Raw genomic sequence first — 15,525 nt, 5'->3', positions numbered from 1 at the left:
CTTCAGCACTTTAACATTTTGGAAAACACAAAATTTCATAATGACGCAATACTTTCTTGGGGACCGTTATCCTTCGTATGAGAATACGTTTTCAAGTGGACAAGCTAGTGTGTATCCCCTGCAGTGTTAATCCAGCACCCACGATGAATCAACATCACACCGAAAGCAAACATAAACCATGTGAACGCCTCTTTATCTTTGTTTTTCAAGGTTTTCGGGGCTGGTGGGGTAGCCAAGTGGTTATAGTGGTCGCCCCTCACGCTGAAGGCCCGGGCTGATTCCATACATGGGTGTCATGAATGTCCCCAGCTCTGATATTGGTGAACTATTACTAAAAGCGGCGTAAAACCACACTCACTCACTCTATCACTTACAGTGCCTTCACAATCCCATTAATGGCAAGAGGCATTGATATACGACCATCGTGAATGAGTGTTGTGCTTTGACATCCAACCAGCACTCTAAAAACACACTGACAGAAGCACTGTCTGATGGTGTTTGTCAGTGATTGTCAGACTAGCACATGGTCGCGTTAACAGAGATTACTGGGGATAATTGAAATGTGTCTCCTGCATGTACAAAAACAGTTTTGTCTCGTTTGTTACTAACTGGACTGTTTCATCTCATCAGTAACGAATGCAGATTTGAGCCTACCTGTAATAATAGAAATGCTGTGGTCAGTGATTGTGAAGATATGTGTTGGAGACGAACTCACCTAGCAAATTATTGTGTAGGTCTCACGGCTGTCTGAGTGTGATAATGCCGATTCCTTTAGAGTGAGTGAGTGAGTGAGTGAGTCTGGTTTTACGGCGTTTTAAGCAGTAGTCCAGCAACATCACGGCAAAGGATACACCCCAGAAATGGGCTCCACACAAGGCACATGTGCAAGGAATCGAACACTGGTGTTCGGGGTGACGAGCGGACGATTTAACCACTAGACTATCCCACCGCCCCTTTTAATTATGTAATCATATGGAATTGATCATATTTCACAATAAACATACAGGGAAAGTTGACTATTTGAAAACTGAACTCATTTCTCTGGTCATCAATTTGTGAGCCGTTTTCCACATCTTTCGAATGGATACACATCTATCTAAATTAACAGATAAGATGTTTGTGTCTAGTGTCATCACAGATTTCCAGTAAGCCATGCATTTCATGTTTAACACTACTTTGTGATTTCTTCACAATAGAATCTGTTTGGACGGACAATTGAGTTACACTCTGGCGTTGAGGTTTTCTTGGTACTCCTTGTATAATGCCCTAGTCCAAACTTGTTATGATAGCGCCAATATTATACCGCCACTATATCGATCCCAGCTGACAGTTTCACTGTGATTAGGTCTGGAGACATCTGCCCTTCCATATATCCACCGCGTGTACTAGAAGGCCAGCGGTAGAGTGTCAATATCCAGTAGAGTTGACGTCGGACATGTCACATGGCTCATGTCAGTTGCTTCCTTGTGCTAGAGGCTCCCTCCACTCACTGCTAACCAGAACAGTTCATTGTCTGGGTGGTTTATACACTGCACGCCGAGGTCACACCAGTTCAAAAAATTTTATATAGTGAAACTTGCTCAGTTTTGTCTTGTCTTTGGACTTACATTGGTAAATGCAACGATTGGCTGGGTTATAGAGTATCTTGCGATAAAAGTAGTTTACACAACATATACAATGTTCAGCTTAACAAAGGCTTTTCCAGTGTAAACGTAATTTTCTATATCTAACGGGTTAGTGGTCTTCCATGTCCGGTGCAATTTCCTTTGCCAGGCGGCCTACAAAACATTCGCGGACCCGGAGGCCCAGAGCTGGTTGTTATTGCATCGGGCCGGTACTTTCAAAATATCTGCAGGCCCATGTGGCCTTTAGTACATTATCTGTCCTCTTTCAACTGAAATCTCAAGTCACCCAGGTTGGCGTCAACTGAGGATGATGGTATTGCTCCTGTTTGGAGCAGAACTTGAAAACCTTTCTGTACTCTCCTTCCACTTTGCTATATAAACATCAAAACATTTGACATAATCATGGAGAGTATTTTGCCATTGGGGGTGATATTGATGACTTTGTCTTCTTGTTAGTGTTGCAATCAACCTATGTATAAACATTCGTGCATAAACTGAGCCCTACCTGTATATGTTTGTAAAGTCCCGGGCGAACTAAACGTCACATCGATTTATTTTCACATGTCACAAAACAACAAACACAGATTTGGGACATGTAACAATCATATTCGGTGAAATAATGAAATGATGAACATGTGAACTACAGATATGAATGATCACACAGTGTACAGTTGAATCAAGGCCAGTTGACTGTCCGGTATTCGAGCAGCATCTGCTTCATCATGGGTGTCTCTAAAGTGAAGACATACAGTTTAATACAGTCAGTATCGTGTGTGGTCACCCCTGACGTGTATGCAAGCATGAACACGACGTCTAGCGGATAATGTCAGTCTTCTGATCACATGTATCGGGCCTGTAGTCGTCCTGTAGGGTCTGTGCCAACGCCTCTCTTGTCTCTATGGGTGACTGTCTATTGTTGATTTGGCGTCCAAGATGGCCCCACGGGTGTTCAATCGGGGACAAGTCGGAAGATGGCGGGAGCTGGCCAGGGAAGCAGCGTCACAATCTGGGCATTCAGAAAGTCCATACTGATGCGTGCTTTACGAGGTGTGCCGCTGTATTGCTGGAACACGGTTACTGGATGATTCTGGATGAATGGCACGACGACTGGTCTTAAAACTTCATCGATGTACCGTGCAGCTGTTAGATTACCTTGAATCACAATAAGATCAGTCTTCATTTGGCCACAAATCCCTCCCCAGACCATCACGCTACCCCTACCATAGTGGTTGGTCTCTTGTACGCAGCAACGTTGTGTACGTTCTCCCCGTCTTTGGTATACCCGTTGTCTACCGTCAGGTTTAAACACTTGGAAACGGCTTTCGTCAGTAAAGAGCACCCTGGACCAGTTTCTCGCCTGCCATCGCACTGCAGTTCTCGCCCACCTCAGTCTTTGGCGACGATGTTCAGGCGTCAACGCCGTAGCCTTCAGTGGCCGGTAGGCACTGATACCATGGTGGCGAAGACGTTTGGCAACGGTCCTTCTGCTGACTGGATGGCCAAGAGCAGTTCGGGCTGATGGCGTCACAGTTAAGAAGCGGTTCCTCGAGTGAAGCAGTCTGGGGGGGTCGTGACTCTCGGGCGTCCATTTCTAGACCTGTCAGACGTGTTACCCGTCTGTCTGTAACGGCTCACCAGTCTCAGGATTATTCGTTTAGAACAGTTTATCAACCTTGCAACATCTAATTGCGTCGCACCCAAATCCAGCATACCAATAGCTCGTTCTCTGTGTTGTTAGCCATGGCATGTTACTTTTCTACTAAGTGATGTGATAATGGAATACATTTCTGTACACGTTTTATACCTCAATTCAAAATGGCTTTTTAAAGAGGGCTTATTGCAAATTTCCGTGCAAAACAACATTTTTACACAAACTACATAAATCTCGTGCAATTCAATGTGTAAGGTATGTTGGCTGCGTTCGGACTAGTTGTTTCAAAACATTTTTATTGAAAAAAAATACAAAGGTACGATACAAGATAAAACATTGGTGACTTTTCTTTTGCCCGTGCGTTTACCTATGAATTTTGTCTGAACTGAAATTCTAGACTCTTTCCAAACATTAAGCATTACAATTTGTAAGAGCAAGCAAAAACCTTTTCAAAAACGAGAACATCATTAAAACTACAATAAACTCAAAAACACAACAGTTATTCCAAACTCTCACCAATGTGACCATTTTCAGTTTTTGTCATCAGAATTGTTGGAATAAGATCTGAATAATGGACATTCAGGTTCTTCCTGGTTCTGCATAATTAGAGCTTACTTGATGTGCAAATGTCATCTTGATATATAACGAAAATGTTATATTGGTCAAAACTTAATTTCATTGTTTAGGTTCAGCAGGAGAGGAGTTGTTGTTTTCGGTAAAAAGTCAGTCCCATCACATTTCCGTCATTATATTCCTCATAAAGAACAGAAAAGGTTGTGGTATTAGTAAAACTGTCAATAGACAGTGTTACGGTTAAGAATTTACCATGACAACAATTCAAGAAATCCCCTTGTAAGCCAGCAAAACAGAACAAAGACAAGTTGTTTACGTTTAAATTCTTTATTGTTATACAACGAGAGCAAGGTATACAAAGTCACAAGTCCATATAACAATGCTGATTACATATACAATTCAAGAGAGACAAAATCTAAGTCAATGGGTCACAAAATACAATATAGCAAACTCACCAGTCTTGTTGTGAGAGAGAACAGCTATGACAGAATGTCAACACAGCGATCGGTGCGACAGCAGATAATGTAGGTTCAGGCGTTGACGGGATTTCAAGCGTCGCAATAACTATGAATGAGTGTGAGTGTCGCCCTCAACACGGCAACCAGCCTTTATATATATTTACTGAGTCATTTCCCGAAAGTTCGGGCACAAACGAACATCGTCAACACTGTAGAATGCCTTAGAATATGTCTCCCGGAAGTAAACATTGAAAACTAGGAGCAGATAAATACCGGAAAACCAGAATGTTAAAAGTGTTAGCCAGCTATTAAAACGAAATGTGACCCATCAGATTTAATACTCAAAACACTAAATGTTGTGACCCAATAATAATTATTACTTAATTATTAACGAAAATATACAGAAAATGCACACTCGTAACAATAGAGCTTCTTCAACTCTAGGTTGAATAAATTGATGGCTATACCCTGACTTTTCTGTAACATCACATCTTATTTTCAAAACAGGATGGTGTTTAATTAAAGCACTGGTGTATGTATTATTTACTGTCCTGACAACCACGAACAGCACTAACCGGTCATGTGTTATATGTTCAGGTCTGTCTACTGTGGTGTCAGGAGAGTGTCCTGCCGACGCTGAGCAGAGGATGACAATGTGCACCAAGCATCTCAACAGCTTCGTAAACAACAACAACAACAAAGAGGCACTGTCCAAATATTGCAGGTAATTTGTCATTCTAACTGATCTTGACGGTTTAAAGAATATCTCCCAAGTCTCCATGACATGCATTGAAAACTATATAATGATTTAAGACAATATCCTGAATCACCACTCTTTAAAAATACACCGTCGGTTACCACGGGGATTCGAAAACAAAAGTTGCATCACTGTACTGAGCTGTTCATAAGGTATACTCTCAATCTCACATCCGATGCTATGGAATGTTGGTAAATAAAAGTCATTTTTTGCATGTTTACTGTTCAACAAAGGAAATTTCAGAATGACTTATGATGCATTAAAGGCTTTATTCTTCCTCTGACATGTCTGTACACCCATCGTTGCCAGAACTCTGAAGGAAGCCCCAGCATGCCTAGAGGAAATTCTCCACCAATGCCAGGGAGATACGGGTCTTGGTTCAATAGAAGTTTTGAAGGAAATGACAAATAAGCTGAAGGCCACATTTGACAAGAAGTGCGAGCCGATCTGTGGTCAGTGCTTCTATCACATTCCAAGTAGGATATGCTACTTCTCACATTCCTTGTCCCTGTACACGTCTGTGAGTCTGTTTGACCGATTGCCTCCACTTGGCGTTACTGCCTAAATACCGTGCGTTTTTAATGATCGTTTTCAGATCAAACTGCAACTGAATATACGTGGACTGACTGACCCCCGGACTGCGGATCACAAAATCAATAAACTAAGTCCCGGTTTACTATCCATACTATATAACATGTAAAGGTGAATCATATAAATACGGCATCATCGAAAACAGGACAATTATGCACACATCAATCAATATATTCTATTTCAAAGGTCTCACGAGTACCAAACGCTCTTGTCCATTTATCTCTGTCGGGATGCATTTGTTTGATTTTATTAAATCGCCAAACCGGGGCTCAGTATTCCGATTTTGTGACCCGCAGTGTGGCCTTGTGCTCCGTCGGTCAAATTGGTCAAAGTCTTTATGTGAGTGAGTGAGTGTGTTTGAATTAGCGCTGCTTTCAGCAATATTCCAGCAAACAGAGCGGGGAACATCTTTGTTTGTTTGTTGTAGCGAGCGAACCCTATAACCATTAACGACGCTGCCTCGATCCCTATGTAGCTTCATAATATACACACTCAACATCTGAGACAGATAATCTAAAGTAACAAACACACGCGCGCACACACACACACACACACACACACACACACACACACACACACACACACACACACACACCATCCCTCCCAACCACTCTGTTCCTCTCATAATCACTCAGTGTGGACATTCAAAAGTATAGATACACAACAGTATAGATATGCAACAGTATAGATACACTTCAGTATAGATATACAACAGTATGGATGTACAACAGCAAAGATATACAACAGCATGGATATACAACAGTAAAGATATACAACAGTATAGGTATACAACAGTATGGATGTACAACAGTAAAGATATACAACAGTATGGATATACAACAGTAAAGATATACAACAGTATAGATATACAACAGTATAGGTATACAACAGTATGGATGTACAACAGTAAAGATATACAACAGTATGGATATACAACAGTAAAGATATACAACAGTATAGATATACAACAGTATAGGTATACAACAGTATGGATGTACAACAGTGTAGATATACAACAGTATGGATATACAACAGTAAAGATATACAACAGTATAGATATACAACAGTATAGGTGTACAACAGTATGGATGTACAACAGTAAAGATATACAACAGTATAGATATACAACAGTATAGGTATACAACAGTATGGATATATAACAGTAAAGATATACAACAGTATGGATATACAACAGTATAGATATACAACAGTATGGATGTACAACAGTATGGATGTACAACAGTATGGATATACAACAGTAAAGATATACAACAGTATAGGTATACAACAGTATAGATATACAACAGTAAAGATATACAACAGTATAGATATACAACAGTATGGATGTACAACAGTAAAGATATACAACAGTATAGGTATACAACAGTATGGATATGTAACAGTAAAGATATACAACATTATGGATATACAACAGTATAGATATACAACAGTATGGATGTACAACAGTATGGATGTACAACAGTATGGATATACAACAGTAAAGATATACAACAGTATAGGTATACAACAGTATAGATATACAACAGTAAAGATATACAACAGTATAGATATACAACAGTATGGATGTACAACAGTAAAGATATACAACAGTATAGGTATACAACAGTATGGATATGTAACAGTAAAGATATACAACATTATGGATATACAACAGTATAGATATACAACAGTATGGATGTACAACAGTATGGATGTACAACAGTATGGATATACAACAGTAAAGATATACAACAGTATAGGTATACAACAGTATGGATATACAACAGTATAGATATACAACAGTATAGATATACAACAGTATGGATATACAACAGTATAGGTGTACAACAGTATGGATGTACAACAGTAAAGATATAAACAGTATGGATATACAACAGTGAAGATATACAACAGTATAGATATACAACAGTATAGATATACAACAGTATGGATGTACAACAGTATAGATATACAACAGTATGGATATACAACAGTAAAGATATACAACAGTATAGATATACAACAGTATAGGTATACAACAGTATGGATGTACAACAGTAAAGATATACAACAGTATAGATATACAGCAGTGTAGGTATACAACAGTATGGATGTACAACAGTATGGATGTACAACAGTATGGATATACAACAGTAAAGATATACAACAGTATAGGTATACAACAGTATAGATATACAACAGTAAAGATATACAACAGTGTAGATATACAACAGTATAGATATACAACAGTATGGATGTACAACAGTATGGATGTACAACAGTATGGATGTACAAAAGTATGGATGTACAACAGTATAGATATACAACAGTATGGATGTACAACAGTATGGATGTACAAAAGTATGGATATACAACAGTATAGATATACAACAGTATGGATGTACAACGATATGAATCTGTAGCATGGTCAAGGGAAAGTAGCGTTGCGTACATAACCAAGTTCCAGTGTATTTTGACAATACTTGGCTATTTGCTGGAAGCCATTGTATTTCTTGCATGCTGTTGCGTACAACCCCAGACAGAAACATAGATTACCTACGTTTTATCAGATGATTTGCTGCATGGCATGATAAGAAATTGCGATCGACTTTGTGTCAGTTTCCTCTCAAGTCCGTGATAGAGGACATGGAACAGACACTTATCGTTTTGAGTTAAACCTGAAATGTATTATTGATTAAAACCACCAGTTTGTTCATTGCAAACCCAAATACACCAGACCGGCCTACAGTATCAGAAGATTGCTGGCGTTATAATTGACACTGAGCAAAGCGTGTGAGCAAAATATCGCTTATGAAGCATCACAATCAAGCAATAAATCCTTCCACCCGGCTTCAGGTTGGGAATATTTTTCGCTTTTGACACAAAAGTGAAAGGTCGTTGAACACTTTGCGTTTTTAACATTGTTGATGTCCCATAATAACATGCTAAATCAATAATCTCGCTTTAAACCGTCAGGAGATCGTCAACCACGAAATATGCGTCTTAGATTACCAATTGTCATTGCTCGGCTAGTGCGCTCTAGATAAGCAGAAAATAATTGTCGAGGATCAGCTGATCGTAAAGTTTTAAGATATCAAGCCAAAACTGACTATCAAACTGCTCCTAGCACCAGGTCACTGTTCACCTTACTGCCCAGACGAACAGCAATCGTCTGCAAGCTAGCTAGCTAGCTAGCTAGCTAGCTAGATAGATAGATAGATAGACAGACCTGTGTCACTTCTACTGTGACGTTATACAAAACACCGTAGCACTATGTGAGTGGTGAGTTAATGTTAAGTCATGTGAGTTACGGTCACCTCAGCCCTAGGATCGTTGTGGAAAACGACACTCATGCTTTGTGTCACAGTGGCTCTCAGCTGTGTAGTCAAATGTCAATAAGGAGATCCTGGAATGAATCAATGCATGTGTCATTTTCTATAACAACACACAATTTCCACAGACTGATAAATCCATTTTCATGTTATCAGTATATCAATCGCTATATGTTGTATTTTCTACCTGTAACCATTCATGTCATTCATTGATATTTTCCAGCTCGTGACCCAGAGGCAATCAGCTCGTCGCCGATGGCGGCATGGCATCATTGGACGTTGATCCTCAGCGGCGTCTTCTCATCCGGGATATTGGTCAGATTGTGATATTTATATATCACTGATCCTTCTCCTTGGCATAGACAACACTGGGCTTTTGAGAACCTGAATATCAGTTTGTGTGATGATGCAAATCTCCACGGAGTGCCTTTATCTATCCTGTTCTCACATTGTGTCGCATGTCATCAGATATGCAGTATAATCTGCGTGCATAGTGCATAACGATCTGGCGAAACGGTTGCGCTTGTTCTTGAAGAGGTTTTGGACAATGGATAGACTGCCTTGGTTCTGGGTTCCACACTCACACAAGAGACCTTCATCATCCGCGTCAAAGAATCAGGCGTCGGTTTCATTAAGCTGTTTTGTAGAGTATGTTGTATGTACATAACGACACGTAGGATGGCATGGCCAGATTATCGCTCCACTCTGAAGCATCTCTTATTGAGTACTTGAATCACGTCAATTGTACTTGAATTGGATTACCATAATCACACATACATTATCTGGCCTGTGATTGTCGGCATTCCACGTCACCAATGCGTCTGGCAGCCGTGTATATATCGTATTGACAGTGACTGAGTTTCATATTCTGTATGTTAATAGCTGATGTTGTGTGCTGGTGTTTACTGATGCACACAACAAGACACAAGTTGGCTAAACGCCGGTAAATGCTGTAAAGTAACGGTATATCACATGCAGGAGTGATGTCAGCTTCAGGCTTCTTGTCAGTTACGTCAGGGTGGGCAGTTATTGTGTAAGCCATGGTAGTTGAGTCCGCGTTTGTTCCACTTTATGACGATTCAGCACCCAAAGGACATGAAATAGCGGGAGTTGGTGGCATATATGTTCGCACGTTCATGGAAAGGTTTAATCAATTTTGTGATGTTAATATCTTACCACGTACAAATGTTTTGTCATACCACTAAGAGACGAAGGTAGTATATATAATAGGGTCAGTCAAACAATCATCATCGACTGCTGGTCAACTTGTCCGAAGTAAGACTTTCTCTTGATGCTCAGTGAATGGACAGAATCTCTCATTCTAGCCACGATACAGTTAAAACGCTACCAGCGTATAGGGTCTGATTGTTGTTTCAACAAAACCGATTATTTATCAAGCCAATATTTCTATTTCACACCGGTTACAACCTAATGTGATACATCCCTTTGAGTCTCGTGGGATTTATCAGGGATTATCTTAGTTTCATGCGTGACACATTGGAGTGACAGGGTATATACTTAACATGTCTGCATGCACGTGTTACGCGAGTAGGTGAGTGACAATGGTTTTACGCCGCTCTTAGCACTTTTCCAGCAATATCTCGGCGAGGGAACCCGAAATAAGCTTCACACATTATTCCCGTGTGGGATATTGAACCCGGATCCTCGACGTTAAAACGTAACCCACTGCCCCTGTGTTACCAATAGTCAAGGCAGAGACAACCGCTAAATCAGTGCGCATGCAACAGAAGAACATAATAGAAGACGATGGATCTAAATAATCAGGTCATTAAACACCGCAGATGTCTGGTTGGATCAGGCCATCTAGTTAATGGCTGTGTGTGTTCCGCTCAGTGTTACGATCGCTCAGCCGGGAATGATCAAGTGTGTTCTCCCTTTATCAATAATACAATGTCTGTTTTCCGCTAAGTGACAAAGCAGTTCGTGTATCTTTTCACAGATGACCAAGGGTACATTTTGTTCATTGAAAGGCGATACGTTTCACTCAGAGACAAATCGTCATTTGTTCTATTTAGTGACATTTTCAGGGGCCAGTCAGTCCACGTACTTCATAGAAACAAGCCTGCGTAAAGCGTAACAGAGACACGATATGTACAGTTACGCGCAGTTCGTTTTCTCGTTCCATCACGATTCGGCAGGACGATCTGTATGACTGCTTGTGTAAATGTCTCAAACAAAGATATGATAGATGGTAATTTATCAATGTGTCTAGCCAGGGTTAAAGAGGATAACCGATTGCCCGGTTTTCTGAAGGGCTCCATATCAATACGTCCTCAATTGTCCGTTGAGGGTCCTGATCTGTAGCCTCTGTTGTCAGAGAATCGTTATCAAGTCTCCGTTCAAAGTGTCGTCATGAAGTCTTGTTCATCACGGCTGACACCGGTGGAACAGGATATGCTTGTCTCTGAGGGAACACCAGTGCCACCACTCAGTGTAGCTGGATAATCCCTTACACATTTGGCAGTGACTTCTCATGGATGTTGAAGCTTTTCTGGTGTTTATTTACAATTTAGATATTGTTCTACGGTGATTGTCTTTTCAAAGTTCCTTTTTATTCAGAAAACCTTGCAATACACGTTTTGCCTCGAAGATCAGTCTCAGTACCATACTTGCTTATACGTGGACATTTCCAGGTTGAAAATGAGTGCAACGAGGCGTAGAACAAGGAACGGATGAAGCGTCTGTGTATAAAAGTGTAGGTCTGCTTCGACAAACATCAGCATCGGTAGTCCTCATGAAGGGTGTAGGTCTGCTTCTACAAAGATCAACATCGGTAGTCCTCATGAAGGGTGTAGGTCTGCTTCGACAAAGATCAACATCGGTAGTCCTCATGAAGGGTGTAGGTCTGCTTCGACAAACATCAACATCGGTGATCCTCATGAAGGGTGTAGGTCTGCTTCGACAAACATCAACATCGGTGATCCTCATGAAGGGTGTAGGTCTGCTTCTACAAAGATCAACATCCGTGATCCTCGTGAAGTGTGTAGGTCTGCTTCTACAAAGATCAACATCGGTAGTCCTCATGAAGGGTGTAGGTCTGCTTCGACAAAGATCAACATCGGTAGTCCTCATGAAGGGTGTAGGTCTACTTCTACAAAGATCAACATCGGTAGTCCTCATGAAGGGTGTAGGTCTGCTTCGACAAACATCAACATCGGTAGTCCTCATGAAGGGTGTAGGTCTGCTTCTACAAAGATCAACATCGGTAGTCCTCATGAAGGGTGTAGGTCTGCTTCGACAAACATCAACATCGGTAGTCCTCATGAAGGGTGTAGGTCTGCTTCTACAAAGATCAACATCGGTGATCCTCGTGAAGAGTGTAGGTCTGCTTCTACAAAGATCAACATCGGTAGTCCTCATGAAGGGTGTAGGTCTACTTCTACAAAGATCAACATCGGTAGTCCTCATGAAGGGTGTAGGTCTGCTTCGACAAACATCAACATCGGTAGTCCTCATGAAGGGTGTAGGTCTGCTTCTACAAAGATCAACATCGGTGATCCTCATGAAGGGTGTAGGTCTGCTTCTACAAAGATCAACATCCGTGATCCTCGTGAAGTGTGTAGGTCTGCTTCTACAAAGATCAACATCGGTAGTCCTCATGAAGGGTGTAGGTCTGCTTCTACAAACATCAACATCGGTAGTCCTCATGAAGGGTGTAGGTCTGCTTCGACAAAGATCAACATGGTAGTCCTCGTGAAGGGTGTAGGTCTGCTTCGACAAACATCAACATCGGTAGTCCTCATGAAGGGTGTAGGTCTGCTTCGACAAAGATCAACATGGTAGTCCTCGTGAAGGGTGTAGGTCTGCTTCTACAAACATCAACATCGGTAGTCCTCATGAAGGGTGTAGGTCTGCTTCGACAAACATCAACATCGGTAGTCCTCATGAAGGGTGTAGGTCTGCTTCTACAAAGATCAACATCCGTGATCCTCGTGAAGTGTGTAGGTCTGCTTCTACAAAGATCAACATCGGTAGTCCTCATGAAGGGTGTAGGTCTGCTTCGACAAACATCAACATCGGTAGTCCTCATGAAGGGTGTAGGTCTGCTTCGACAAAGATCAACATGGTAGTCCTCGTGAAGGGTGTAGGTCTGCTTCTACAAACATCAACATCGGTGATCCTCATGAAGGGTGTAGGTCTGCTTCTACAAAGATCAACATCGGTGATCCTCGTGAAGAGTGTAGGTCTGCTACCACAAAGATCAACATCGGTAGTCCTCATGAAGGGTGTAGGTCTGCTTCGACAAACATCAACATCGGTAGTCCTCATGAAGGGTGTAGGTCTGCTTCTACAAAGATCAACATGGTAGTCCTCGTGAAGGGTGTAGGTCTGCTTCGACAAACATCAACATCGGTAGTCCTCATGAAGGGTGTAGGTCTGCTTCGACAAAGATCAACATGGTAGTCCTCGTGAAGGGTGTAGGTCTGCTTCGACAAACATCAACATCGGTGATCCTCATGAAGGGTGTAGGTCTGCTTCTACAAAGATCAACATCGGTGATCCTCGTGAAGAGTGTAGGTCTGCTACCACAAAGATCAACATCGGTAGTCCTCATGAAGGGTGTAGGTCTGCTTCGACAAACATCAACATCGGTAGTCCTCATGAAGGGTGTAGGTCTGCTTCGACAAACATCAACATCGTTGATATTCGTGAAGGGTGTAGGTCTGCTTCTACAGATCACAACCAGTACCATATGTGGAACCCTTCTCTGTGTTAGGCATTCTGGCTGTACTGGATACATGAAGTGGATATGTGGCACACAAAACCAGAAGAAATGTAATAATCTGTTTGGAGAAACTGTGACAGCAGTTTTCAGTCAGTTAATGTTCAGGAATATATCTTAGATTAAATCACCAAACTCTCACGAATGTAGGCGGGCACGGTCAAGCCTTGTCTTCTAATCCGTGTAATTAGTAGTACAGGATGTGGCTGGACGTGCCAGGAACTGCAAATCCCAGATTAATTATTTTTCAAAGTTTATCACCTTCATACCAGTGCTGGCGTCTTTCACATAAGTGATTAATGTCTTGAATCCGTACAGACTTCTCGACCAACTTCAAGCTAAGAGGCAGAAATATGACTGAAATACTATCCACATCTTCATTCACCAGAAATGAAAGAAAAAAACGATATTTCTGCATTAAGGAATATATATGTCACCAGTCTTTCCTATTGCAGCGAAATACCAAACATGATTTGGTTTCTATAAGCAGCGTCTATTTCGAGAATTATTCGGTCAATTCAGTCTTGAGAGCATCGATAATATTTTTCAGCGTGTTATACAATTCGTTTTTCTTATGTTATTTTATTTCACTATTATATTTTTCTAAAAATGATCAGATGTCACACTTGAGTTGTTTTTAATGTTCCTTGAGCAGCAATTATGGATGCCTCTTTGTAAGTCATGTGATAATTTTGACTCTAAATGTACATTAGATTATGTTCTTAATTATTATGTTTCATTATTAATGTATGTTACACTTTACAAATTAAAGCTGTTTACTAAATAACACAAAACAATGGTACTAGTTTGTTGTTTGTTCAAATATCGTGGATGTTAACTGTCCTTGGGTTTAGGTATCCGAGCGGGTGAGGCTAATCAGAAGAGTCCACCTTCAAGATGGGTCGTCACAGACTCAATGACTTTACAAATGCTTTACATCGCATAACACTGGCATAGATAGATACTTGTAGTGCTGGTCACTGGATTGTCTGCCCTTGATGTGGACAATTGTTGAGTATATCAATAACAAAAAACAAAACAAAACAACGAACACCAAAGACGGGTGTGTTTCACAGAGCAAGTCAAATGGAAGCAATTCGTAACAAAGAAAGTCGAAAATGTTTTTCTTTATACCTTATGGCTGATTATAATTAATGGAAAATTATTATAGTAATACAAATGGCAAACGAATTGGTTCGTGCAAACCCTAAAGCTTCTTAAACACATGAATTATAGCATTCAAAGATCCAAAGTGCTGAGACAAGACAAGACAAAGGTCTTGTTTCAATGAAAATGAGATTACAGTAGATGAAAACTGGGTTGCGGATTCTTCCTTATGTCCAACAACATACAATATCCTTGCAGTTTCAATGCAGGCTAAAGACGGCGCAGTATAAACATTAAGCTTGTTTGAGGAGAGTTTAAAACATTATCCTAATTGTAATGAATTAACCCTCTTTTACTTTTTGTAAATATGACGTCAACGCCAGGGAATTAGCAACTTCGATCATTCATTCATCCTCCGTTTATCGTGAGAGACAGGAGTGAAGATGGCCACGGTGTAATAAGAATAGAAATGCACTTGTGGATAGTGTCTGATAGTGCCTGATATCCAACCTATGCTGCTCACTGGCGCTTTACCCTCGATTACGATACTTCACCTGGTGTTCGCTATCTGACCAATCATGTGGTGTTCTAACGGGAACACCAGGAACTCCCTCGTGTCAAGTATAAACAACCTTGCAAATACTAATATACTCTTACTTCAGAATTATGCAATTACTTTACTCATGT

At 40.8% G+C, this 15,525-nt stretch overlaps 1 protein-coding gene across 1 annotated transcript in view; it reads left to right on the top strand.

Annotated features, from left to right (window-relative positions):
• LOC137296355 (uncharacterized) overlaps window positions 1-14,528 on the top strand; it is a 56,405-nt gene extending 41,877 nt beyond the window's left edge. Inside the window, exons 2-4 of the mRNA XM_067828137.1 lie at window positions 4,905-5,031; window positions 5,374-5,516; window positions 9,211-14,528. Coding sequence (XP_067684238.1) covers window positions 4,905-5,031; window positions 5,374-5,516; window positions 9,211-9,314 — 374 coding nt within the window. The 3' untranslated portion in view covers window positions 9,315-14,528. The remainder of the gene's footprint in view (window positions 1-4,904; window positions 5,032-5,373; window positions 5,517-9,210) is intronic.
• Window positions 14,529-15,525: the final 997 nt, after the last annotated feature.

Source organism: Haliotis asinina, chromosome 9 (genome assembly GCF_037392515.1).
Source record: "Haliotis asinina isolate JCU_RB_2024 chromosome 9, JCU_Hal_asi_v2, whole genome shotgun sequence".
Classification (NCBI taxonomy): Eukaryota; Metazoa; Mollusca; class Gastropoda; order Lepetellida; family Haliotidae; genus Haliotis; species Haliotis asinina.
The sequence above is the reverse complement of the archived record's forward strand: the minus strand, read 5'-3'. Positions and strand labels throughout refer to the sequence as shown.